At 34.4% G+C, this 27,315-nt stretch overlaps 6 protein-coding genes across 7 annotated transcripts; 4 read left to right on the plus strand and 2 right to left on the minus strand.

Moving 5' to 3' along the window:
- Nucleotides 1-2,736: 2,736 nt before the first annotated feature.
- On the plus strand, nt 2,737-3,199 carry LOC120250613. Its single transcript, XM_039259436.1, has one exon. The coding sequence runs from the start codon at nt 2,757-2,759 to the stop codon at nt 3,165-3,167; it is 411 nt and encodes a 136-aa protein (XP_039115370.1). The 5' UTR covers nt 2,737-2,756; the 3' UTR covers nt 3,168-3,199.
- An 898-nt stretch (nt 3,200-4,097) lies between these two features.
- LOC120283416 (plant intracellular Ras-group-related LRR protein 7) lies at nt 4,098-7,737 on the plus strand. Its single transcript, XM_039290100.1, is given in 11 exon segments — nt 4,098-4,415; nt 4,659-4,676; nt 4,678-4,729; nt 4,906-4,952; nt 5,097-5,205; nt 5,486-5,571; nt 5,664-5,754; nt 6,112-6,197; nt 6,753-6,839; nt 6,970-7,101; nt 7,470-7,737. Coding segments are annotated over 10 exon segments (798 nt in total). The 5' UTR covers nt 4,098-4,316; the 3' UTR covers nt 7,093-7,101; nt 7,470-7,737.
- Nucleotides 7,738-10,548: 2,811 nt separating this feature from the next.
- LOC120250409 (zinc finger protein 385B) lies at nt 10,549-13,678 on the plus strand. The gene is made up of 2 exons (XM_039259225.1): nt 10,549-10,963; nt 12,902-13,678. Exons 1-2 carry the CDS (start codon nt 10,571-10,573, stop codon nt 13,475-13,477), a joined length of 969 nt encoding a protein of 322 aa, XP_039115159.1. The 5' UTR covers nt 10,549-10,570; the 3' UTR covers nt 13,478-13,678.
- A 425-nt stretch (nt 13,679-14,103) lies between these two features.
- On the plus strand, nt 14,104-16,034 carry LOC120250054 (SNAP25 homologous protein SNAP33-like). Its single transcript, XM_039258806.1, has 5 exons — nt 14,104-14,215; nt 14,879-15,234; nt 15,316-15,525; nt 15,604-15,701; nt 15,792-16,034. The coding sequence occupies exons 2-5, from the start codon at nt 14,890-14,892 to the stop codon at nt 15,889-15,891; spliced, it is 753 nt and encodes a 250-aa protein (XP_039114740.1). The 5' UTR covers nt 14,104-14,215; nt 14,879-14,889; the 3' UTR covers nt 15,892-16,034.
- Nucleotides 16,035-16,250: 216 nt separating this feature from the next.
- On the minus strand, nt 16,251-19,623 carry LOC120250397. Its single transcript, XM_039259213.1, is given in 4 exon segments — nt 16,251-16,631; nt 16,633-17,661; nt 17,663-18,106; nt 19,506-19,623. Coding segments are annotated over 3 exon segments (1,626 nt in total). The 5' UTR covers nt 18,098-18,106; nt 19,506-19,623; the 3' UTR covers nt 16,251-16,469.
- Nucleotides 19,624-22,326: 2,703 nt separating this feature from the next.
- LOC120249892 (heparanase-like protein 1) lies at nt 22,327-27,064 on the minus strand. Of its 2 annotated transcripts, XM_039258589.1 has the most exons (10): nt 26,748-27,064; nt 25,568-25,791; nt 25,399-25,435; nt 24,950-25,133; nt 24,679-24,827; nt 24,377-24,610; nt 23,899-24,088; nt 23,678-23,803; nt 23,507-23,606; nt 22,327-23,443 (listed from the first exon to the last, which is right to left on the minus strand). In XM_039258589.1, the coding sequence occupies exons 2-10, from the start codon at nt 25,775-25,777 to the stop codon at nt 23,057-23,059; spliced, it is 1,617 nt and encodes a 538-aa protein (XP_039114523.1). In that variant the 5' UTR covers nt 25,778-25,791; nt 26,748-27,064; the 3' UTR covers nt 22,327-23,056. The 2 variants fall into 2 exon arrangements, with proteins under 2 accessions (XP_039114523.1, XP_039114524.1); XM_039258590.1 differs by lacking the exons at nt 25,399-25,435; nt 26,748-27,064 and having other exon boundaries at nt 25,568-25,746.
- Nucleotides 27,065-27,315: the final 251 nt, after the last annotated feature.

Genomic DNA, 27,315 nt, shown 5'->3' on the forward strand with positions numbered 1-27,315 from the left:
TTTGATTTCTAGAAAAAAACAGTACAAAAATAATAAAAATGTTAGAAGAACTGAAGAAGTATGTTATTCTATTTATAGAATTCCTCAATTTGGTGTTTATTATATGGTGGCTTTTAAGATCCTATAAGGGCACTATGTTTATTTTTATTTTTATTTTTATTATATATAAAAAAATGGATAAACCACTATATTCGTAAAAGAAAACAAACAGATCTGCTGTAGGTTATGGATACCAAGAGTCAGCCCACCAAGAATGAGGGAACAAATGAGGACCTATGTTTATTGTCACACACGCATATCATATATATATATATATATATATATAAGAGTATGATGGTTTCGTAGATTCAAAATTTACGAACGTTAATCTTCAACTGTTGGATGGAAATCAAACCCGTCTTCATCTATTGTTGTTGAAGTTTAATTTCTACTAAACTTACAGTAGTAGGTATAAAAACCAAACAAGACACATAACTATTTGTTCTGAAGAGGATATATTCAAATAGGGTATTGTTTATTGAATTATTAGTGTTGCATCTCTCTTTGATTCAATTTCTCAGTCTTATTTTTTAATATTTGAGACGTTTTATGACTTTATTATATATGTATTTAATGAAATATTACCAAGACACATGTAAAATGGCTAGATGTTGAGTTAATACTTTAATATAGTTATATTCATCTTACTTTATTTCCTGTATAAAACCTTACAAATCAAGTACCAATAAACTAGGTCGTTGGTTTTATTAGCATAATTACCTCTTGTGGTTTGTAACTAATGTATGTACTTAATTTAATTTACTTATGAAAAAACATTTATAGAAATCTTAAATAAACTCACTTTTTATTAGCATATATTGAACATGATATTAATTTTTATTTAATATACTTAACTCCAAAAATATTCATTTTTAAATATATTAGAATAAAGATAATTGAAGAAATATGTTATTATAAATATTTTTTTTAATAAAACATGAATTAGTCACTTCAGGGATATACACATGCATGCATAGAATTAATACCGTAATATATTTATGTCCTCACTTTATATGAGCTAAAATTTGACTCCAATAGACTAAGTAATTATTACATTTATAAATATTTATTTATTATAAACATACTAATTAGCTAATTATATTAATAAAAAAAAATATTATGTGTGGGAAAAAAAATGATATAATACCCAAATTGATCCCTCTATTTTTCTCTCTTCCCTTTTAGTCCCTCTACTCAGAAATGCTCCCAAGTAGTCCCTCTACTTTTGAAAATGATTCTATTTAGTCCCTTCTACTCTAAAATAGGCCAGATTATTCACGTGATTTTTCAAGTGAGAGAGTAGATAGGGAAAGAGATTAAAAGGTAGAGGGAGTAGAATCGAGTCATTTTCAAGTAGAGGGATTATAGGGAAGCGTTTCGAGTTTGAGGGGCCAAAAGAAAGAGAGAAAAAGTAGAGGGATTATTATCTTATGAAAAAAAACACCCGCTAAAAAAGATTGACTCACTGATAAAGCTTTTAGCACACACTAAATATATTATTTTAAATAAATAAATAAAAGGTTCTAACCACATATTAACTTACATAAAAAATTAGACAAATATAAAAAACAAAACCAAAAAAAAAATACAAACAGTCGGCAAAATAAAATAAAAGAAAAAAAAAAAGGGAAAATGGTGGAAAGAGAGTGACAAGTGAGGAGGAGTTGAATAGATAAGGTTAGTGTAGGGAATGTGGAGGACATTTTGGTACAATTTTTACAAGCAATGACATGCGGCTGCACATCTCCCATGTGATTCCCATGTGCTTTCTCTTTCTCTCTTCACATGCCCCTTCCTTTTTCCCTTTTTACCCTCCCTCCCTTTTCTTCTTCACATCATACATATAATATAAAAAATTAAAGTGAAATAAATTAAATTATAATTTTATTTATATTAATATCTATTTTTAAACATTAAAATTAAAATTAAAATTAAAATTGTATTTATCCCATATATATATATGTGTGAAATAATTAGAGATTTTTTTGGGAAATTTTCATGGAATATTTAATAAATTAATTAAAACTTTTTAAAATAGTTATTATAGAGAAAATGTCATGTTGTTGTCTTATAAAAAAATTATTTTTTAAGAGAAAAATGGAGAGAAGGGTAAAAAGGACCATTGAAGGCAAACAAAGCACTGGAGGGCACGTGGGGGAAATGCTGGGAGAGGAGCAGGGGGTGGCAGGGGTAGTTTGGGAAAAAGACCATGTGAAACATTTGGAATGCTCCACATGTTTCGTCCCACCCTTGCCAGCCTTTCACCTCTGGCCTTTTTCTTTTTCCCACTTTACCCTCCATCCTCCACTTATTCACCAAACTGCCATTCCTAATTATATTGAATTTATCAAATTAACTAAATATTATAAAATGTTTGTGTGTTTTATTAATTTTTCATTAAGAAAATAAACTAAAATTAATAGACCTAATTTTTGAAAATATTTTCTAGTATTAATATTAATTTTTAATAAAATCCTTTTTTCCAAAAAAACATTGTATTTTTTTTCCCTAAAAAGGAGGTGGACAAAGAAACAACAAAACTATGACAAGAACAAGCCACAAACACACACATTGATGGTAGTGCCATTTATGTAATTTTGAACAAAATGAAGGGTAATTGCAAAAGTTAACAGAAGCATGATTAAGCTATATATGCCCCTTTCTCAAACTCTCTATCTTGAAAACCAAACTCCAAACTCAACAATAAACCCAAAACCATGACCTTCATCTTCTCATCAACCATTCCATGCAAAACTAGTATTAATACTAGTACTACAACTTCAAGAACATCAAGAAGGAAAATAAGAAGAAGAAGAAGAAGAAGATGTAGCAATAGTGGTAATGGAATAAAGAAAGGAAGAGAAGGAGCACATAATGGAACAAAGAGAACATCATCATCATCATCATCATCATCATGTAAAGAAGTGGAGAAGAGGTTGCAAGCTCTTAAAGATATCATTCCAAGAAGAAGTTCTACCATTATGAAGAAAGATGATGATGATGATGATGATGATCAAAGTATCAATGTTGAGAAGTTGTTTGAGGACACTGCTGGTTATATAGTCTTGCTCAAAGCTCAAGTTGAGGTTTTGAATCATTTAGTGCAACTTTATCAATTTGTATCATAGTTTTGGTTTCATGTATTTTTTTCTTTTTTTCTTTTTTTCTTTTTTTTTTTTTTAATTTTTATCTTTGTGGGTTTTTCTTTTCTGTATTTTTTCTTTTAGATTATAATATGACTGTTTGTTTGTTTGTTTTTTTTTCTCAAAGTAGTTGGATTAGTTGATATGGTTTTTTCCCTGTCAAATGTTTATTTAAATGTTTATATATATATATATATATAAGTGTTTATATGTATAATGTTAAGAATTAAAATTGCTAAAATAACCGAGGTTGTTGATCTTTGGTCAATCTAAATAATAAAGGCTCCGATCACTTAAACAAATAATTTTGAGTTTAAATCTTGTACATATTAAAAATACATGTTAAAAAAAGTAAAAAATCTATTATTTATTTAATTTTCAGTATCTTATTCTAACTGATTTAAAACTAATAGCTTTAAAGACTCGTTGGATCAAATACGAAAAACAGAATGAGATGAAAAAAAACTCATATTTATTTTCATAATTATATTTATATATAATTCACTTCTCATGACACATGCCTACTTTGGATTGGACAATGAATTGATACACTGACCCATTTAGTTATCCTCTTGAATAACATATTAATTCCCAATAAATTAGATTTATACGCACCACAGAAAATAACATTTATTTTATTTTTCAAATATGTTTTAGTGTTTTTGATAATTTTAATAATTTTTTTAAAAATTCATATTAATTTTTTTAATTTTTTTAATGTAAACTAATATTTGAATTTGCCGCAAAACATGAATTCTCTACGCACAGAACCTGTGCCAATAGACGTAAAAGTGATTAGCTGGATTTTTTATAATAAAAGAAAAAATTAAAAAACCAGAAAAGCCCTCTAAAAAACTTAAAATTACCAACTCCCCATGCTTTTCCAACAATAGAATTTTTATTTAGGTTCCGAGCTGTCTCTTTTCTATAATTTTCTTCAGTTCTTCACGACTCGATCGTTCCCAAACTCTCTAAACCTAATATTAGCGCATCGTTTTCGATCCATATATATAAAGATTGCAGCTTTTTCGTTTTTCAATCGTCCCAATCTCTTGAATTTGTGGAATTGGTGAAGGCCCCATCACCAAATTTCCACAAATTTGTGTTTTTTTTTTTTATTGATTTTATTGGAGGATGGGGTGTTATAGCAGCAAGACCGCGGATTCACCTGCCAATCGTGTCGCTAGGTGGAGATCCACTGGCATCGTTGCCCTCAGAGACCGCAAATTAAAGGTATTTGATTTTGGTTTTCTAAATTTTGTTTTCCCAATTCTTTTGATCCTATCTTTATTAGGTTTTTTTTAATCTTTTGATTTAATTCTGTATGTCTTTATTGAGGTTTTGTGAGATTTTGGTGAATTTGTTCATTTGATTGTATGTTCTGTTGTGCGGAATTGGTATCAAATTACTAAAATTATGCTTTCTTTTCACATAATCAATGATGTTTCCATTAAATAGTTAAGCTTTTTTCAACAGGAAGTCCCTAGTGAAATTTGTCGAGGTGGATAGATTTGTGCGGACACTTGATTTAACAAACAACAACATTGGTATGCCAAAGTCTTATTAGTTTGTTTTGCATTCAAGGAATGTAAGATTGAGTAGAACTCATTATGTAGTGCTTTCTTATGGGCAAGTTTTTATTTGAAATTTTTTAGATCAAATTTGAGAACTTTCTCATTGTGCATTGAATTTATACACTGTTGTTCACTTGATGTTTCTACAGTTGAAATACCCTCAGAGATTAGCAGATTAATCAGTATGCAGCGTCTGGTGAGGCTAACACCTTTCAGGTTCTTGCAATTTTTTGCCATTTAATGTTTTACAGTTGACTTCTGCTGGCTTTTGGCTTGTCATTTTATTAACTAAATTTTCCATAGAGAAAGGTCCTCTTATTTTATTTACTTTTCTTTTTAGGTCTTAGCTGAAAATCTAATAGAGCGCTTACCAGCCAACCTGGGGGTCTTTAAGTCTCTGAAGGTTCTCAAACTTGATGGGAATCGGATTAAGACCTTGCCTGATGATTGTAAGTTTCTATTTTGCAAATTTGATAACTGAGAAATGCATCATATCAGACCCTTGCCTGTTTTTGATCTCTATAGATATCTCTTTGATGGTAGAAATATATCTACACATATACATATACATACTTAACAATCCAAACTATATCCTCTAATCATAGAAACCCAAGCTTGATCCACTTTTTGTTGATGTGAAGCATAAATATTCTTGATGTCCTTTCTTGGGCCATTATAGTGACTTAGTTATTTTTTGTTTGTTTTTGTTTTTTTTTTTTTGTTGTGCAGTGGGCTCCCTTTCTAGGCTTGAAAAGTTGTCTATTGCTGGAAATTCACTGCTGAGCTTGCCCAAAACAATAGGAGATTTGCACAATGTGAGCATAAGTGGACCAGCCGGCATTTTTTTTAGCATTTTTAATTGGAGGATATCCACATTTTGAACTTCAATTGATTTATCTGACCACAGTTGTTGCTGCTAAATGTTTCCAACAACAAGTTAAAGTCCTTTCCAGAATCAATTGGGAGCTGTACTTCCTTGGAAGAATTGCAGGCAGATGGTATTTCTTCCGTCTAATTTTGTTTGCCCATGTGATTTTCTGAATTAAAGTTTTCATACTTCATCCAAGTAGAAGCTTCAGTGACAATATATCGATTGCTTCCATGATTTTTATTCTATTGGAAATTTCTTATGCCTTCTTGTATATACTATCTGAGAATTACAATTAATTGGAGTCACTAGCTTGTTTACATTATTATTATTATTATTATTATTTAATATATTTTCTATCAAGAATGCAAGAGTTTCCATTAAGATACATGCTTTTTTTTTGTGGCATTGCATTTCATTTTTCCAGATATTTTTCCTTTTCATCTGAATTTTGATGTCACTGACTTATTTTGACTTCTGGATGCAGGCAATCTTGTTGAAGAACTCCCTTCATCAATTTGCAGTCTTACTAACTTAAAATCTCTCTCATTGAACAGTAATAACGTCAAAAAGGTTGTACATCTGAAGCATGCTTATTTTACTATTACATGACCAATAGAATCTCAGTCGCATTGTATGCCTTGGGGATTGTATATATTGACCTAGGTCTTTTACTTTTGATTTAGGCTCTACTACTTTTCATTTGGTATCATAGGTTGCCTATTTCAGTTAGTTCTTTTTTTTTTTTTTTTAAGAATAAAATAGTTAACTAGACTCAAGATAATGTTATTTTATTTATAAAATTAAAATTTCCAATTATCTCAAGTTTGTCTACTTTTTCAAGTAACATGCATTATGTTTAATTTTGAACTGATTAGAATACTTACCAAAATACTTATTAAATGTTGTCAGTTTATTTGGACTGATAGCCTTTGGTTTCAGCTGAATTATTGAACCTTGCTATTGACAATTAGCGCTTCTATTTGGCTTGTTTATTTTTTTGTTGAACTTTTCAGTCTTTACTCTTCTCAATATGCAAGAGCTACTTCTTTCCATCATCAAAATTTATTCTTCAGTTTGGCAAATATTGCTAAGTTTATTGAGCTCTGATGGAAAATTATGTACCAGCTTCCCCAGAATCTGCTGAAAGATTGCAAGGCTCTGCAGAACATCTCCCTTCATGAAAATCCCATTTCAATGGATCAATTTCAGCAAGTTAGTTCTCATTGCATTATTATAACCTTTTCTGATATATATATATATATAGATATTTTTGAATATTTACCTGTTTTGATGTGTTCTCTGTATGGTTCTAAAGTTATGGTAAAACTTTTCTTTTCTTTAGATGGAAGGATTTCAAAGTTTTGAAGCTCGCAGAAAGAAGAAATTCGACAAACAAATCGATTCAAATGTTATGATGAGTTCCTCCGGACTTGATGAAGGTCTTGACCTGAAAAATTCTCGATAAGCCCTAAAGGTATGTTGGATTCACCTATTCACTAAATATATCCTACTCCATCAACAATTTTGAACACAGAAACATATGACCAACTTGTTAGAGCTTTACCATTTTCTGATTTAAGTATTATGTACCAAAACATTTTCACAATGTCTCTTGATTTTTTTTTCTCTCCTGTCCATTTACGGATACTAATTTTATCTCGTTCTCACATTAGCTGCTTTATCTATTTTGTCGGCATAAATTGCACTCTCTTTCAAAATGACACACTCATTAGTGTTCCGTTTCTGCATTAGAACTAAATGTGAAATTTCACCAATGCCATTTATTTCTAAGATTTTTTCGACTTCAATTCAGTAAGAGGTTAACTATTCTTTTTTCTGCAGGCTCTCTAAGAATTCGGTGTCGATCTCAATAGAGGGTAGCAGACAGACATTAACCATCATTCTCAGACTGGCACCTCATTGGCATTTTTTCGAAGATTATCAATCAGTTTCTTCTATGATAAACAAATGTTATTGATATGTTAATAAACCAAGGTCTGTAAATAATTATTCATCAATGACCCATTGTTTTCCCTTGTCGATAAACCGATCCTATTGTCTTTTGCACATTGGGACTTCTAATCAAATAAAAGTGTGGGCATGTTGTATCTAATGGTTTGTACTGGTTGAAATTAAAAATCTAATTGTGTGTATATGTATCCAAATTTTATAGGATGAAGAAATTTAAAGTCAGAGCCATATTTACAAATATAAACATTTCATTATTTATTTATTTGTTTATTTAAGAGTTGACTTGTTAAGTTAACAGGGCGAGAATTTATCAAAGGGTACATCCTCCGGCCCAATTTTGAAATTTTACTTCTATCCTCGAACCTGGTCTCGAACCCGAATAGGGGGAATTTTTTTCCGTTCTCGTGGTGATTTTTCGGGTTCGGGATTCTGGCTGATTAATAAATTAAAATATTATATTATTTTAAATAAAAGGTATAAAATATTTGCTAAAATTACTATAAAAATTATTAATAATTAAAAAAATCATTTACAAATACAACTTAACACAAAATACCAATATACACAATTACCAATAAATTATTTACAAATTTATATAATATAATTAACATAAGTTTATTTTATTTAATTTTATACTAATGTTCATTTAATTATTAATAATTTGCTCATTAAATAAATAAATATATGATTTTTTTCTAATTTTTATTTAAATATTTATAATATAAATTTAATATTTAATATTTAAATTAAATATTTAATGTTTCGGGCGGGGGAGAGGAGGATATTCCTTGGTCGGCCTGACTGGGAATATTTTTCAGGCCTCGGCCCCACCCCGACCCCCTAAAAAATTATCTGATCTCGGCCCCAATAAGACGGGAATCGGGTTTTCAGTGGGGGCCAAGGTTAATTGACATCCCTGCTGTTAATCCCTCATGTTGAAAGACAATACATGAAAACTCCTTCATTTTCAAAATTTTATGTATTTTTATATTATGCCTTTTAAGCACCTCAAAACTATGGAATTTATATGTTAATCCCTAAAATATTATGTATAGTTTCACTCCCAAGTAATTAAACTTTCAAAGTTACTTGTTAATCCCTCGCGTTAAGAAACATCACATGCCACTCCTTCCTTTTTTATTACTACTTGGTCCTTCAAACATTTTGTTAAGGCTCTCAAAACGGTGAATATAATTCATTGGCTTTCATTGAAAAAAACGTTCATGAGCTCTTACAAATATAAGCCATTGTTGATGCATTCTAAGATATATATTTCAGGCCATTCTCCAAATAAAGAAGCTGCTTTTATCTACTTGTGTATATATATATATAACTAACTTAACTGAGAACTAACCCCTCACTGAATTTCATTGAAGAGAAGCATAATGAGTTGTTCTAAAATATAATTCAATGTAGAAGCATTCTAAGATTCATTTTCATGTCATCCTGCAAATGAAGAAGCCTTTTTAAATAATATATATATGTGAGTGTGTGAAAAAGTTCCAGTTATATATATATATATACATATAACTAACTAAACTGATAACTAACTTGCATTTGGCTTTTCACTGAGATGTTCTTTCCCGGCACTCAAAAAACTACAAGAATTCATTGGCAATTCACTGAGTTCATTCTGGTTTGATGACAATGGAAGGAGATGTGAAGTGCTTTCATTCTGGGAGTTCTCAAGAGATCATTACTGAAGTGAAGAACAAGAAGAGAAGATGCATTAAATCTTGCAAGAAGTCAGCATTGGAGGATTTGCTGAATGGAGATCCATGGAGATCAATGGTGCCAAGGAAGGAGAGATCGACAAAGTTTCCGGTGATCAACATGAAGGAAGAAGAGAAGAAAAAGGCTGCTCTTGCTTTAATGGTGCTATCAAAAGACACTCATCCATGGGGAGCTCATTGTTATAGTTCTCAGCCTTTTGATGATACTGATGAGTATTTCAATGCTGCTGTGATTGTTTGTGAGGATCATGAGTTCAAGAAACTGGTTCATGATGTCGATGATTTCGTTGGAAAACAATGGAAGAAAGAAGTGATTGATGGAGATGATTGCAGGGAAAGTGGGATTAAAGCAGTCAAGAAGATTAAAAGGTTTGAGTGTAGCATCTGTGGAAGAGTGTTTGGTTCAGGACAAGGTTTGGGATGCCATAAAAGAGTTCATAAGGTTGTTGTCTAATGATATCAGACTTGATGAGCTTTTCTTTTTCTCTTTTTTTTTTACTGCATTTGTTTAGAAAGATTGAAATTTACTCAGATTTGATCACATTATTGTGAGACTATTGATTTCAGTTTTTTTTAGCTGAAGTAGAAACACAATTCTAAATGAAATTTTGATGTTTTTGTCTGTATCTTGCTTGGTTTGATCATTGTTATTCTGTCAATTTTTTTCCCTGCAGTTAATGTTGAGTTTTTTTTAAGAGTTCTTGTTTAATTTGATCATAATACTATGAATTGATTGATACTCTTCAAAAGTTTCATTGTTTTTCTGCCAAAAATCTTTTCTGCAGTTGATGTTGAGTCCATTGAATTAAACTATTCATCAAAATTTTCATCATTTTTGTTAAGAATTCATTCTTGAAATGCATTTGATCACAATTCAATGAATCAAAAAGTTGTTCAAAAAGTTGCATGTTATTGTTCGAAATTCATTAGTAACTTCATTTTCCATATAAATTGAAATTAACAGCACTCCATAAAATTTAGATAATTTTTTTTTTATAATTCTTTCTCAATTTTCTGATAAAACAAAAAAGTACTATAAATTTTGATAGAAGAATTAACTGAGAGAGTTTTTACGAGTGTAAAAATATTGCTTTGCAGGCGTTAAAAAGCAAAAAAGTATAATAAAAGGGGTTAATATGAAATTAAAATTTTATAGGGGTATTTATGCAAAAACTTCGTATATCACAACATTACACTGTTTCTTTCTCTCTGTATTTCCGAGGCTGGGAACTCGATCGAATGGATCAGAGCGCCGCCGCTCGGACGGAGGCTCCGGCGAGCTACGCCGCCGCCGCCGTCCACCCCTACCACTACTCTGCCCCACCGGAGTACCACCATAACCCTACCTTGATTCAGCAGCAGTTTTACTACCCTTATCCCGCCCCAAACCCTTGCCCTAATGGAACCGCCATGGTTGCCCTCCCGTCGGAGCCGCCACCGGTGCAGGTGGAGGCCTACGTGACGGAGCAGCAAGCGCCTGCACCTTTGCAGCCGCCACCGCCGGGCACGGCTGGTGTAGGGTTCTCGCATTACTATCCCCCGATGATGATGATGGGTGCCACGGATGCAAAAATGGAGGCTTTGAAGCAGGCGGTTCTTCAGTATGGTGTTGATCCTGGTGGGTATGGATCGGTGAGTCTCTTGTTTTCTTCCAATTCTGGGATCTTGGTTGTGTTCTTAATGGTTTTCGTACTGAAGTTGATTTTTTTGTTGTCTTGTTTCAATGCTCATTTTCTTGTTAATAATGTTTTGTGTGGTCTTTTTATGAAGTCTTGCTATTGCTTTATTGTTTCTCCTTGTGCTTTGTTGTATGAGATAGCTTGGATGTTTTTGGATTGAGGGAAAATAGAGGAGAAATGAAAACAAAAAGGAAAATTGATTCCTCTTTTGTTTTGTTGGGAAAAGATATGGTTTATGATTAGATTAAACCCAATGTGGTGGTAGTGCCTTTTTGCTTTAGGTTTGTCGAATTCAGACACTTCTTTAACCCTTTGCTGAGTTCCACTGCATTAGAAGAAGTTGAGTGGTTGACATTTAGATGCAATTCGTTTTCATGTAAATTAATGTAATTGTTACCTTGAGGATTATTTTGAGTTTTTTCACTGTTTGGTTATGTAGTCATTGTGTTTGTATTTGGATGAAACTAGGGCAAAATCACTGAGAGGCGCTACACTGTGTAGGTTGTGGCATAATTCCGATCCAATTTTGTCTGTTATCAGTAGGTTCTGAGTTGTTGGAAAGAATGCAGCTGCATTCAATTAGAAGAAAGATCTTCTAATGAATAGAATCTTCCAATATAGGTATATCCTTTACCCTCTCATGGTACAACCCTTCTATTGAAGTTTCTTTTATAACTTTATAATTTTATTTAGTAGAATGTGAAAATTTCTCTGTTTGCTTATCGGGTGTTGCCATGATTATTACAGTTTTTTTATTCAAATTGTAATGCTTCAAATGAAAGTTTGTAAGGATATGACTAGAAAGCTCCAAAAAGGATTTTATAAAGCTTTCTGTTAAATTTCATTGATTTTTCTGTGAAGCATAGCTCCATGACTTGAAATTTCAATTTAGAGCATTGAGGTTGTGAGAAATTTCTTATCAGGACTGCTGAACATGAACTCAAGAAAGCATGTCATGGAAGCATGGTGAGAAATCAGAGAATAATAAGGACTTTATTAATAGTTCTGTTTGGATAAGAACCCTGCTATCCTTCCTTTACGAAAGAAAGGAATTATGAATACTTGGGATGGTGTCAGTATTGACAAATAACTGAACAAAAGGCAAAACCACTGACTGACTTAGTTCATTTTCCCTCTTTATGCAGAATATAAGTCATTAACAGCTTCCGATTTCCTTGAGGCAAGAGTAACGCAGAATTTCAATTATGTGATACATCCTATATCCGCATCATCATGATCTGTAACAAACTTGCATTTGAATTAGAATATGAATGTAATGGTGGCAATTGTTGTCGTGATTTATTTTTTCCAAACAGCAGAGTTATATTAGATAAAGAAAAAAAGGCCATAAAAGAATGGTCATAAAATACAATATTCTGAAAGATGGTCACTGGGGGGTATGCCGGACATTAGTAATTGCAATAATGTATTTTATTTGATTGAGATTTGCTTTTGTCATGGACTAATCTAGTCATGCACTGTATTTCTGAGTGAAGGTATGGATATTATATGTGTTCACGTATTGTCCTTGGAATTCTTGCAGGCTTCTGTTCAATGTGTCATGAGTATATAATCAAGCATTGGCATGTGTGTGTTTCTCGTGTTTGTTGCAAACCAATCTTTATCACGCATGCTCGTGAAAATTTCCATGCTTGCCATGCTGAGTTCATGATTTTCTTCTTGTGAACAAGTTGTCTGCATTAATGCATGTTCTTGTTGGTCAGGGATTGTGTTTCTACACTTACCTAGCACAAGACATTTGCATCTTTGATCAGGGCCACATATGATTATTCCCTTCCTTGGAGTTAAAACATTTACATGCTTAAATTACTACTGTGGGTCATGTGACTCTTGTTTGTTTATCATAACCATATCTATTATCGCAATGCAGTCCCTGACAAGTTCCTCATATGTGGCGGTGCCAACAGTTCAATTTCCAGTGCAACATACTCACCTGATCAATAAGGTGAAGCATCCTCCCATGAAAAGAGTCAAGCAAAAGTCATCGAAGCCAAAAGCCAAACTCACACAGTCTACATACTGTGGGGTCTGCAAGGTCGAATGTAACAGTGCAGATGTTCTAGAGAGTCATAGACAAGGTAAGAAACACAAGAAAAACATGCAAAAGTTGCAGGAAGCCATCACGCCAAAGCCTGCGAAACCTCCTCAATCTAATTCCAAGAAAAAGGGGGAAACCCCTGCTGTGGCTGACAGTGAAAGGAAAGAGCCAATACAAGAGCAGAAAGGGAAGACAACAGCTCCAGCCCCTCCGGAGAATATAGAGATGAAGAAACAGAAGGTCTTGCAAGCCGGGGCAAAGGAGAGTGAGGTTAGGGTTTGCACCATATGCAACATTGTCGTCAATAATGAGTCGGTTTTTAATTATCATATCGCGGGACAAAAGCATGCATCCATGGTGAAAAAATGGCAGGAGAGTGTAAAAGCAGGGCAGGCAATGGGGAATTGAAGATGTTCATCTTCTTTGTTGCATATTCCTTGCAACAAAGAGTACTTCTATGTTTTTCTCTCTTTTTTTTTTAAAAAAAGAAAAAAAGAAAATCCAAGACATGGAGTTTTACTTCTCATGTCATCTTGGCTTCATGATCTTATTATTGTAAGAAAAATACCATATCTCGTTGCAAGCTCAATTTATTTCAATGTTTATATTCTGTGGCCAGTGATGATAACTCCCTGATTTTGTTTTTCTATAATTGTGTTGAACTCTGAGGTATTTACAGGTAATCATTCATAAGAAGAAATCAGAGAATTATTAGCAATTTTATTTTTGTTCAGGAACTAATTTGGAATTATTGATAAGTCAGGGAGTTTTTCACAAATAGAAAGGACAATAGTGCAAACTAAAAATAAGCGAAAAAGACCCCCAAAATTGGAAAATTTATCATCCAAAGTGTTCTCTCAACCAATGATTTCCATTAAGAGTTGGCGAGAAAATCTCAACCGTCAGATCAACATCTTGAGACTAAACGAGCGGTGATCCGGTGCATTACTGAAATCCCAAAATAGTCGAAAATTTATGAAATTATTATTGTAAAAATAAATAGGGAAGAAGACAAAGGCCTTCCAACGGTCACATTCTCGGCAAAGAGAAGCGCAAAGAGAGAAGAAGAGATCCATTGCTCTCTTCGTCTCTCTTTCGCTCCATCTCTTCATTCTAGTCGGATTGAAGGCGAGTTCATAGAGAAAGGTGATTCCTTTTGCTCTCCTTTTGATCTCTGGCACTGATTTTTCAGGTTAATTGAATGTCTGAATCCTGCTGCCATTGTTTTTTTCTTGGGTGATTTTATTTGGTTTTTTTTTAGGGTTTCTTTGTGTGGTCCTTTGTGTTTTGTGATTTTGATTTGGAAGTTTGAATCTTTATGGCTTTTGCTTGATCACTGGAACTGGAACTGTTCTTTTAGTGCCCTTTTTTTGTGTTTTTTTTTGGGTGTGACATTAGGACTTTGTGAGTTTGAGATGAAATTCTGTAACATTTTGTTCTATTTAGGATTTAGAATTTGTTACTTAATTTTAGAAAATGGTGGTTTTTCAAGAAGAGGATCCAAGAAATGTTTGGGGATTAAGTCAATTGGGTGTTTCAAGGTACATTTGGTGAGATCTTTTGTTTTAGGATTCAGAATTAGGGTTTCTGTTTATGAATATTAGATTTTGTGCTCTGATTTAGTGATTTATTTCTTGCAAGCACCATCATCTCATTCAATTAACAATCTTTTTTTTTTTTTAATGCATCTTTTTTGCATGTATGGTTTATGAACCAAACAATCAAATAGTTTTTCCATTGTTCATGAAATACAAACTATAGACACTGTTTAGGTTCTAAAATTGTATTAGTATCTGCAAACATCTGCAGATCTTACAACAATGTCCAACATGAACACATCAAAGAAACCTGCAGCCAAAGCGAAGATTGCTAACCCTTTTGATTCTGATTCCGAGAATGAATTTGATCCAAAAAAATCAAATGATAAATTCAAGAACAACGGTCGTCGGGACTCTGAAGGATTCGATAACATGTCTGTGCAAGAGCTGCAAAACTACGCAGCAAACAAGGCGGAAGAAACGACAGAAAAAACACACGATTGCTTGAGGATTGCCGAAATGATTCGTGAAGATGCCTCGAACACTCTTGTAACATTGCATAAACAAGGGGAGCAGATCACAAGAACTCATCAATCTGCTGTACAGATCGATCAAGATCTTAGTCGAGTAAGTAGAACACATTCAGAAAAAACATTGTATTTCATCTTTGTAGCATTCTGTTGATCAGTATGTCAATAATCATGACAGGGTGAGATGCTTTTGGGAAGTCTTGGAGGCTTTTTCTCGAAGCCCTGGAAGGCGAAGAAAACGCGGCAGATCAAAGGACCTTCCATTACTGCAGATGATCAACTGAAAACGAAAGTAAGTCACATAGAGCAGAGAGATAAATTGGGATTAACATCGAAATCAAATCCTAGACAGTATGCTGAAGCTACATCTGCAATGCAGAAAGTTGAGGTATTGTGTTATATCGATGAGAGAAACCAAATACGAAATTTTCTTGAAACAAGCTAATGAATGTCATTTGTTTGACAGATTGAGAAGGCAAAGCAGGATGATGCCCTCTCAGATTTAAGTAATATATTGGGTGACCTGAAGGGAATGGCTGTGGACATGGGTTCCGAACTTGATAGGTTTGTTGTTTGGAAAACTTATCAATCTATCTATTTTTCTGCTTATTAATCTACCATGCTAAATAGTGTTATTTTCTTGGCAACAAACAGGCAAAACATTGCGCTGGATCATTTGCATGATGATGTTGATGAGCTGAATCAAAGAGTGAAAGGAGCGAATCAACGAGCCCGTCGATTAATCGGAAAATAAGCCATGTATACGAAACCTTTATCCATTTATGCAACAATTGCTTGTTTTGTTGTAATTTTTTTTTTTCAGCTGAGAAGCTTCAATTCTTATAAACTTCCTGGATATTTTGATTGACTTGATGAATTCATTAAAATATCAATGACCACTCTTCTCAGTTCTAAAGTTAAGTGTGTCTACTTAATCTATAACATTTCAAGTCTAGCTCACATTCTAAGTTCTAAATAATGTTCGTTACATGAAACCAAAGAACATAACAGAATAAAATGCTCAGTTTAATAGATAAACCCATAAAAGCCAGAACATAAAGGAATAAGCACAACCAAACAAGATTCAAGGGTTTAGTTATTATTCTCTAAAGATGAAAATAACTGTACAAGCTATATTGATAATTGAACATCAATTAACTGACAATCAGTTTACCAGGTACAAATTCTGCGCTTTGACATCTTACAAAAAAAAGCAGTACCGATTTCTTCATTGAAGAAAATACTTGAGATGCTTCAGAAACAACAAAAAAGAAAAGAAACATATTTTCTAACTTAAGACACTGGGAAAAAAACAAGTGTCTTATATGTTACTCAACAAGAGACGAGATACTTCCTCTTGCTCCCCTTTTCTTCTCTCAGCTCAACAACATCACTCACCTTCTCAATCAATCCCTCGAGCCCATCCACTCCGAAGGCCTTGAAGTCGAGAGGTTTCTTGTAACGTTGTTCATAGAGCGAGACAAAATTACCAAAAAGGTACAGGGCAAGAGTAGCACACCAGAAGCTCTTGCACCTCCTGTTTTAGTGCTTCAAACTGACTGTCATATTCATATGTCACAGACAAAGCCGAATCCACAATCCTCTCATCAAGTCCACAAACTGCATCATCTGAGAAGCCATCCGATGAGCTGCCTGTATTAGGATTCACAGTTGAATCCACATTTTCATCTAAAGGTCCCTTCTCTTTTTTATCCTTCCTTAGTATCGTTGGTGTGCTCTGGCACTTCTTTAGTTGAAGATCTTCAGGGTTTCGGAGGCAAACCCACTTCTTAGGCCCCTTTCCAACAACAAGAAAGCAATCACCCATTTTTCTGATAAGGTTAACAAGCTTGTAAGCTCCATACTCCGCCATGTAAAGTGGCCGTCCAAAAATCTTAAGATACTCGGATGGGATGCGCACAAGCGGCATAGTTCCACCAGACATCTCTAGTAACCTGAATATCTGGCCTTTCAGGCCTTGAATATCTCCAGGCTGAACCCATGAAAGATCTTCCATGCCACTCTGATCACCATTGGGTGCTTCACATAAACTAGAAGGTAGACTCTGAGACCTTGAAGAAGTATGAAAAGGCGTCGTAGAATAGTTATTGCTGCCGTATTCCGCATATGAATAGGAAGTTCTTGAAGGTTCCTTACACATGTAAGATGAGTTGCGAGGGTACATCTGATTGAAGTTTGCTCTTGTGTTGTATTCACTTTGTGAAGCTCCTCTATAAACAATAGCCTCCTCTTCATTCTGACAATCATGGCTCTCACTGACGTTGCAGTTCATAAGGTAGCCAGAAAGGTCAGTGGCACGTGGTGTGTAATGCTTTGGAGGAACAAAACCTTCTCCACGGGCCACACTAGGCCAGTCCCAGACAAACCGTCCAGCATTGCTCAAAGCAGAAGAGACTCCCACTCCGGCAGGGATAACAAGAATGACAGTGTATCCACGTTGACCAAGAATATGCAAAGCTGGGGCAAAATCCACATCCCCTGAGATCAACAAGATCGAAGATGGGTGGCCTGTTGTCCAGAGCAAACAAAAACATGTCAACCAAGATAGCCTTGTCAGCGGCATCCTTCCTGCCATTAGGAACATCTACAAGCTTAACACCAGTTCTCTGGCAACCCTCTCTCAGCCTTCTGGGAAAAGCATTGAAGTCACCATAAGCAGAGAACATGGTGACAGCTCCCCTGATGACAGGATGGACACGCAATGCCATTCGGATGTTGCCAGCAACATCTTCTGGGCGGACATCACTTGGAACCGGACAGTTCTCTATGTCCCAAAGAATGGCCACAGGCCCGTGTGAAGCCTCACTTGTCACATTAGGAGCTTGACCTGATTCAGCGTGTGAAATCATGGACATTGATTCAGCCAGGTTTGAGGCTTCTTGAGTCATGGTATTCGAAGAAGAGCTTGGACGAGCCATCAATTTTTCCTCATAAGACATGTAAGTTTCCTACATTTACAAATAGAAATACACCAGTCAGCAAAGCAACTAAGGTACCATTTGGTAGCTTGTTAGAATTAAATTTATTGACTGTGTGAATAAAGTTTTCAATCCAGAGTTTTTTTTTCTCTGAATGTTGCCATTCAGTAATCTTTGACAGGCCAGCCAATCATCTGGATGGGAAATCAAACCAGAAAAAAATAAAATAATTTGGATGGGCATATCTCCATCCTGGATTTAAGTGCCCATCCAATTAAACAGACAATACCTAAAAGGAGGGGGAACAACGACAATAACGACAGCAAGAAGAAATGAACAGCAAGGTGACAAAAAAAAATTGACAAACAATTCAACCCAGACTCATCTAACTACCAATTACGGATCGACTAATTTACAAAGTAATAGCAATAAATTATGAAAATTATAGCAACTAAATAATCTTTAACTGTGGTCCCAGCTTCCAATCAAACATCCCAAACAATGAAGTTTACCACCTGCCAGAGCTTACATCCTATGGTTATCTCTTCACATAAGATAACACATTTAGATTACCAGGGTCTAATATACTAACCAGTCACATAATAATTACACATTGTTAAACTTTATCTAACATTTCAGCAATCACCACATACCAGTATAAACTCACAGATAGATCATGGATATGCATCAACAAGGAGAAATCTCACACTTTTGAGTATTGACACTTAAAAATAAACTCTTTTGATTTTCCAAAACTAAAACATTCCTAAATATCATGGCTTCTTGCATTTTTTTTTTTTTTAATTCCAGTCCATAACTTGATAAAAAACAAGCATCTACTGTTTATTGTCAATCATTATCTCATGGACTTGACCCAATTTTTATAAAGGTGAACCATTGCTTGAATGGTTAGGGTTAGAGAGTCATAAAGAAACCATGTGATCCCTAACTTGGCAGTGAGCCAGTTTTCAAGCTAATCCACTGAAAATCTTTGTGCCCTAAAATTACTAGCTTGTTCTTTCTCATATTTCTTGTTGGCCTTCAATCTATTTGTTATAACAACAAGACCAAACATCAAATCACCAAAACCCAAATATGAAATCAATCCATTAGGGTTAATTAAGCATGAAATTAATACATGGCATTTCATATCCCATGTAAATGCTGAGATCAAAACCTAACCCTAAATCACCATGACCAACAAAAATCCAAACAAAAAATGGGAAAATCAATGCAGTATACTTCATAAATTCCTATCATTCCAAAAAAACATTCATTTTCTCAAAAAAGCACCGAATCATGCATGAATAAATCCCTAAATCGAGATCCAACCCCATTAAATTCAATTGCCCTAAAATCATCAAAGAAAACACCAATCTGGCTCAAAATCAACAACTTTTTCAGCGAAATTGAGGAATAAAGGACCTACCTGGTATCGATCCAGCAACGAAATCAGTGGAAAGCGCGCAGCTTGGGAAGGATTTGAGGAACTCCAAAACCAAGTCTTTGGATTAAAGACTCTTGCGAGTCTCTACCACCCCCTGAGTGTTCTCTAATCAAGATATCTGGACCGTCCGATCAGTCTGATTGAACGCGTTGACGGTTGAGATGGATGGGTGATTTATCTCACATAAAATTACATTTATACCCCTATAAAATTGGTAATTACTCCATATTTTATTAATCCATATACATCTAACTTGAATTTCTAATAAAAACAATAATTTATTTTTTTCATAAATTAAAAGCTATCAAGCAATTTATCTTTTCCCTTTTAATTTGTGAAATAGTATTAATATAAAAAATTATTTCAATATATATGTATATATATATATTTTTACAAAAACTACAATCTTCTCAAAAAGTGATGCACCAATTACGGTAACTTAATGCCCTTTAAGAATTATTAACCCTGGATAATGATCAGTCTACTATATCAATACTTCCAAAGATGATATATATGGAGCATAACTCCATAATAATAAATACTCCATGCAATCCTGGAGAGACAGAGAATGCGGCTCTCTTTCCATGGGAATGAATGAATAACATGGTACAATACTTTTATAATATTATAGAGTATTTGTACAATATTGGACAATACCGAAACATGAGAGGGGGGTTTTGATCCCTAGATGTCGTTAGGGCGTACACACGAGCTGAGAATTGGTCGTTGAACCCAATCGGCAACTCGTTATCATTATTGCTTCCAACGAATTCTAAACTTGAGACATTTTGAATGTCTTACTCTCGTTTTTTACAATAAAGCCAAATACTTTTAGGTCTAACCATTTTATATCATCACTAATATAAATTAAATTCCATACAAAACACTTTCCAAAGGTTTATTTACCCACTATCCAAACAAAAATCATACACAATTGTTAACAATATATATATATACCCTTTAAACCAAAAAAAATTACCAAAATACCCTCATTGCATATGCTTATATACTCCTTGAAATACGTAATTACCAAAAATACCCTTATTATGCATGTAAAAAGCCTCCCACCATCTGAAAGTTCAAACCAAGAACAACATCCATGAAGAACCCCTCCTCCTCCTCCTCCACCACCACCTTCTTTCGGCTTCTCCTCATCATCGTCTTCATCCTCTCATCGTCTTCGACAATGCACCACTGCCAAACATTACACTCTCAATCCTCACCTCACCTCAACCACCATGTCTCTCAAAGTCATCATCTCCGACCACCTTCATGGTGCTATTCCTCCACCACTAGCAATCTCCACCTCCCACCTCCGGCGAGCTTCTCCATCGAGTCCCGTCTTGTCCCTAGCGGCCCCAATCCTCTTCATAATTGATCACACCACTTCACCATTAATAATACCTTCTTGTTCTTCTTAATTCTTCCTCTTCCTCTTCTTCTTCTTCTTCTTCTTCTTCTTCTTCTTCTTCTTCTTCTTCTTCCATTTCAAGAAGGTTTCTCTTGTGTTCTTGAGAAATCAAAGATGGCAATGTGTGTTCATGGCTTTTCATGGTATTATTGCATGTGTGCTCTCTTTTAAGAAGTCTAATGCATGTGCAGGTATTCTTCCAATTTTGCATGGTTTGGACCTCACTTTATTTTCTTTCCTTTTAGACCTTTTTTTTTTAACTTTTTTTTTTTTCATATTTTGGTTTTTTTTAATTGTATATTGATATCTTAAAACTAATGATACAAAAGTTAAGGAATGAAGAATGTCATATAAACTTGATCTTTCTTTTTGCATCAAAAAACAAAAACTTCAGCAAAGGAACAGGAACTAAGAACCAGGATTTTTTTTAATTTTTTATCTTTTACTTTTAACATTCAATGCATGCATATTAATGGCAAAGGATAAATATTACTTGTTTTACAATCAGAGTGAACAAGATCAAACAGCAGAAACATCAGGACCAATTTACCTGCATAAATTGATTTAAGAAGCTTACCATTCTATGTATAATTTTGAGATGGTATCAATGAGCAGAAGAAGAATCAGTAGTATAGATTTTACAACCACTGAGCCCACATTGACAAAGAGAAACAGCAGTGAAGTCAGAATAAGTTCTTGCATGCATTGATATATTCAAAGTGCAGAAAAACCAGAATCAGCATCTTTGTTGTCTGTGCTCAACATTACTAGTTTTACAACCACAGTGAACAAGATAAACAGCAGAAAAATGGGAATAAGTCTATGCTTAGATTGATTCAAGAAGATTCAAAGTGCAGAAAAATCAGAATTGAAGTATAGTTTTAGAAACAGAACGGTCATCTTTGTGATATATTTGATGAACATTAGCGGTGAATGTGCTCGACATTACTGGTTTTACAGCCACAATGAACATGACAAACAGCAAAAAAATATCAGAAAAGGTCCATGCTTAGATTTATTTGAGAAGATTCAAAGTGCAGAAAAATCAGTATCAAAGTCCAGTTTTAGAAACAGAATGGTCATCTTTGTGACATGCTTGATGAGCACTAATGGTGAATGTGCTTGACATCACTAGTTTTTGAACCACAGCGCAATGATATAAACAGTATAAAAATCAGAACTAGTTCAGGTAATTCCTGGGGTTCCTGCATGGATCAAGTTAAGAAGCATGCTTCTGTGTGCAACTCTTACTACCGCTGAAAAAAAATCAGAATCAAAAGATAGTGTTATAACAAGGTGGTAGCCTGCCCATGTGATATATTCGATGAGTATTAATAGCGAACATGCTTGACTTCACCAGTTTTACAGCCATAATGCATGAGATAAACAGCATCAAAATCAGAATTATTTCCTGCATGGAATGATTTAAAAAGCATGTTCTCTCACATGATACATTCATAGTGTAGAAAAATCAGAATCAAAGTATACTATTTCGATATATTCAATAAGCATTAATGGTGAAAAGGCTTGACATTACCAGTTTTACAACCACAGGGGACAAGATAGACAGCAGCAAAATCAGGATCGATGTCCCTGGACCACATATATCTCTGAGGCTTGTGTTATCCGCAACAGGGCTAAAATTCACAGCAGAGAGAAGAGAACACCCGGTTCTCATCAGAACAGACATAAATACCATGTTTGACCACAGGGGGAAGAAGTAGCAAGCATCGCTCTTGGCTTTTTGAACTTGAGTGTGATAATGGCTCAACAAAGATACACATATTGATGGAACATCTACCAGTATTAAATGTTTTGCAGTCTTCTTCATGAAGGGATACTTGTAGCTTTCGCTTCTAGGATATAAAAACTTAAAACTACATATTCTGACAAAGGTGGATAAGGCTGTAACATGCCAGGCTCAATCAGGCTCATGCCAGCTTGAGCCAGGCTTGAAAGTTCAAGCTTTTACCGAACTGAACTCAAGGTACTTGCACACAGTTTGACGGGCTAATGTGATTTACAACTGACTCTACAGGGTGTGTGTGAGTGAACAACCATTAGAAGAGTTTTGGAAAAGAATGATAGCAAATGGAGATAAGTTGCCTGGATTATGTAATTATTATACACAGGCCTCTGCTTCAAAGTTTGGAAGGGTGACAAATACAATCGATAGAGGAGCTACAATTAGAGGTGAGGCGACAGGAACATGAGCAGGAGTAAGAGGTGGAATACCTCCACCTTCGGTGAGCTGCAAAGGAGTCCCATTGAGTAGCATGGTTTTGCTTTGAAGATTTCCGTTTTCTGCTGTTAGATGATATTCTTCTCTTGTCTGAACTGCGGTGGATGTAGTTCCAATCCATGAAACTGCCCACTTAAGACCATCGGTGAAGGAATGGCCTTTGTCATTATGAACTCCAGTGTTAAGGTTTGCATTAATGTCATTCTTGATAGCCACATTGTACTCAGTATTGTTGCTCAGGTTGATCAGGAGTAGACTGATGCCTTCCTGCAGGGAAAAAGTGAGTATATACAAATGCATTTCATATTCAAGGAATGATCAAATGCATACTTTTTGTTTCCTGCAATGAGTGTAGGCACGCAAATGTGGATGGCCATTGAAATCAACAGAGAGAACCTTTTTGCCCATAAGCCGATGCCATAGCAACGCACTGCATATATAGAAAGTGCATTAATTAATAAGATCAGTCCATACCATCAAACTTATTACCATCAAACTTGCCTATAGTAATCGGGATTAGGGATAAACGTATCCCTGTCAAGTAGACCATAATGGCCACCAATCAAAGTCTGTCTGCAGTAAGCCTTTGTATTGTACGTCGAAGCCATTCCAAGTTGATCCAAGTACCTAAATTATGTTGTTGAAATTCTTGGTGATTAGTAAGTACAAGGAAAACAAGTATGGTATAACAAGAAAAACACTGGAAATGCAAAATTAATCACCAAAAGCTGTCTATGAAGGTATTGGACACCAAACGGCCACCATTATTGGGGACACCACCGGCTTCCCCAACCCAAGCCAATGCCCAAGGTCCATGATTTTTTATGGTACTTTGGACATTTTTGTAGATATCTGCTATTCGGTTTAAATACTGTGGGTCCAAGATCTTTTTTGCGAGGTGAGGATCAGTACCTAAGATAGGAAGCAGTTATTCTTTGAGAAAACAAAAGCAAAATATTGCAAACACTGATTTCTAGGATCACAACAGCAATTTGTTACAGAAATATTGAAAAAAAATACCACAATTTTGTGCAATTGCTTTCAAGATTACCTCACTAGAATTGAAATAATTGAAATAAAATAAACTGCTCCCTTTGCACCAAAAAGGAGAGCATAGAATAAAATTTAGCATGCAAAATTGAGAAATTCGACATGAGATAAGCACAGTTACAACAGACTATTGTAGTGCCATATACATACCTGGCCCTAGATTGTAAATGTGGTGAGTCATAGCATTCACGATTCCTGAACCTGAAACTTGAAGGAGCTTAGAGTACCATTGCTCGTCAAAGAACCCTCCAGGAGCTAACAATAGATGTTGTGTGTGGGACTTCTCATAGAGTTCATCAAGGATTGCTCTAAAATGAATCAAGTCTCTCCCATATTGTTCAGCTTCTACTCTTGCACCGATACCACGACCACTCAACTCATTTCCTGTGATTCAGCAAATTCAAGGTTTCAAATGAAAATACTTAAAAGAGGTGAATTTGTTGCATACATACCAAATTCCCATGAATCAACTTTATATCCTTTCGATATTGTATATTCAATGAAATCACGGGCATTACTAGAATCCCAAGCACCTCCCCAAAGGTGATTCTTTACATGATGCCTACCATAGAGTGCATTTATACCAAATGTGACAATAGCTCTGCAAACATAGAACACAGCTATCAATTGTAATGTTATTTTCTAGAACAAAGTTGAACTTTTATGTTGGCTACAACATTCACAGCACCCAATATTCCTTAATGTTTGCATTAAAATTCTTACCCTGTTCTGTTGAAGAAAGAATTGATCTCATCCCATCTATCCATGCTCAAACATCCTTTAGAGAAACCAAACAAACTGCCCACTGTTTTTTCAAATGGAAGACATGGATGTTCCAAACCCTTGACACCATACACAACTTGGTCTTGCAAAGAGCCACCAACTCTTATTCGCAATGTATTAAATGCTGCAATAAAAATTGAAGGAAGGAAACCAATTAACGATACAAAGAGCAGTTCTTGATCAAAATCAAGACTACAAACTAACCTTTTGAACTAATTGGCATAATCATTCGCTGACAGCCCTTAATTTTAATATTGATTTTTAGTTTTACACATAATATTAAAATTAAATTATCGACAAGAAATGAAGAGATGAAGACTTGGGCATAGGTATACATAACTTTTAGCATCAAATGAAGCTCAATGGATCAGAAAATGTATCCCACATACCTTGGATGGCCGCAGCCAGAAATGGGTGATTGATGTCCTAAGAAAAACATTAAAAAACACAAGGCTTAAGTTCTTGTTTAGGTGGAGTTCCACATGGTACATTCAAGTTCAACTATATGTCAACATCTTGGATTTTTAGCTTTTAAGAAGAAAGATGAATGTGGCTTACAAGATTCAGCACAGACGACTGTCCCCATGGGCACTGATTATAGTTGCACTTTTCAGGAGGCCACCAATCAATAGTAGCACAAACGAAATGCTCATTAGTTTCAGCTACAGAAACAGAGCCCTTGACTATGATCGAAACATTTGTAGATTCTAGAGCTAGAATCCCATAGCCAGAGGCGAAAAACAAAAGCAGTGGAAGCCAAAAGCCCATCCTCTCTGTCAGATCTTTCCATCACCAAGTAAAATATGCACAAACAGATAGAATATGATAAGAATATGTAAAATTCAAACTCAGAAGTACAGAAAAAAAAATGAAAGAATTGAGGCAAAATGAGCACGGACAATTGAAAAAGAGTTCGTCTAAACTAAACCGGTGAAATATTAGTCTGTTTGATAGCACCATTATCTAAGGACTGATTGATCATGCCTTGAGTGAAAGGTGGTCTATCATCAACCAAAAGAAAGATACTTTGCTTTATTTTCCTTTGAATCTAAGATAGCACAGAACTAAAGCTGCCACCATTACCATTACCTGAATTACCACTAAAATATCACCCAAATATAATGATCTACTGAAAGAAAAACATGGGAAGAAAAGACAGCCCTTTCAAATCATCAAACATTTTTATGGCAAAACTGTTCTCATTCTCAAAGAAATGCAACATCTTAATAATAAGGATAAGTAAACATAAACGTTACACATATCATTTTTCATAACTTCCAAAAACCAAATCAATTCAGTAAAGCTTGGAACAATATTTCATTGCAAAACACTACAAATTTCAGGCAAGAAACAAAGCACAATTGAACTAAAAATCTTCAGAACAAAAAATGGAGGAACCTCACCAAACCTTAAAACCCAAAATTCTAAAGCCATCATACAATTAACACAAAGAAACTTAAGAGCTCTGCATTTCCACAAAATTCCTTCGTAGCATTCCATTAATCCAACGATGCAATGCAAGGGGAAAAGGTCTAAACTTTCTTCATTAGAATCAGAAAAATGAAACCAAAACAAGCTGGAATCCTCACCCAAATACTCCACAGAAAAATCAAAGCGAAAAACGGCAATTTAAGCAAAAAGGTGAGATTTTTCTCCCAGATCTCCACTCCAACTTCTCCAAAGACGAGCAGAAACAATATAGTCTCACTCAAAGACAATGAATTGTGGAGAGATTTACCTTGTCGAGCTGAAATTCTACGAATATTGCGGCAATTTACGCTTTATTCGTCCAAATCCAGCATAGTTCCAGGCTTCCAGCTCTGTGCTCTCACTGCAGTGAAACTAGAAAAACTTCGGATTATTAGCGTTTTTTTTTTGTGATATTTCAATTACAACCTCAAAAATCAGATTTATTTAATATTAATCCAAACAGTTTATTATCTCCTTTTTCTTTTCTTAAAAAAAACTTTTTTAAATATAAATAAATAAAAAACAACAAAATTTATCTACAGACTTATCCGCAACTTTAAAGTTGAAAAAGGAAAATAAAAAAAAATTATGATACAAAAAGAAAAAAAAAAAAAGAAAATCTCATAAACCAACATATCAACATATGAAAAATTAATAATTATTATACATTTAATAGTTTTAATATCTGAAAAGTTTTTTTTTTATCAACCACATTAAGTAAATTTTTATTTCATTTTTTTTTTATGTGAATCAATCAATATATGACATTTGGCACCAAAGTGGATCATACAAGTCCTCTCACATATTCATGGCCTTGATTTTTTTTTTTTTAATGT

The sequence above is a fragment of the Dioscorea cayenensis genome, chromosome 19 (assembly GCF_009730915.1).
Source record: "Dioscorea cayenensis subsp. rotundata cultivar TDr96_F1 chromosome 19, TDr96_F1_v2_PseudoChromosome.rev07_lg8_w22 25.fasta, whole genome shotgun sequence".
NCBI lineage: Eukaryota > Viridiplantae > Streptophyta > Magnoliopsida > Dioscoreales > Dioscoreaceae > Dioscorea > Dioscorea cayenensis.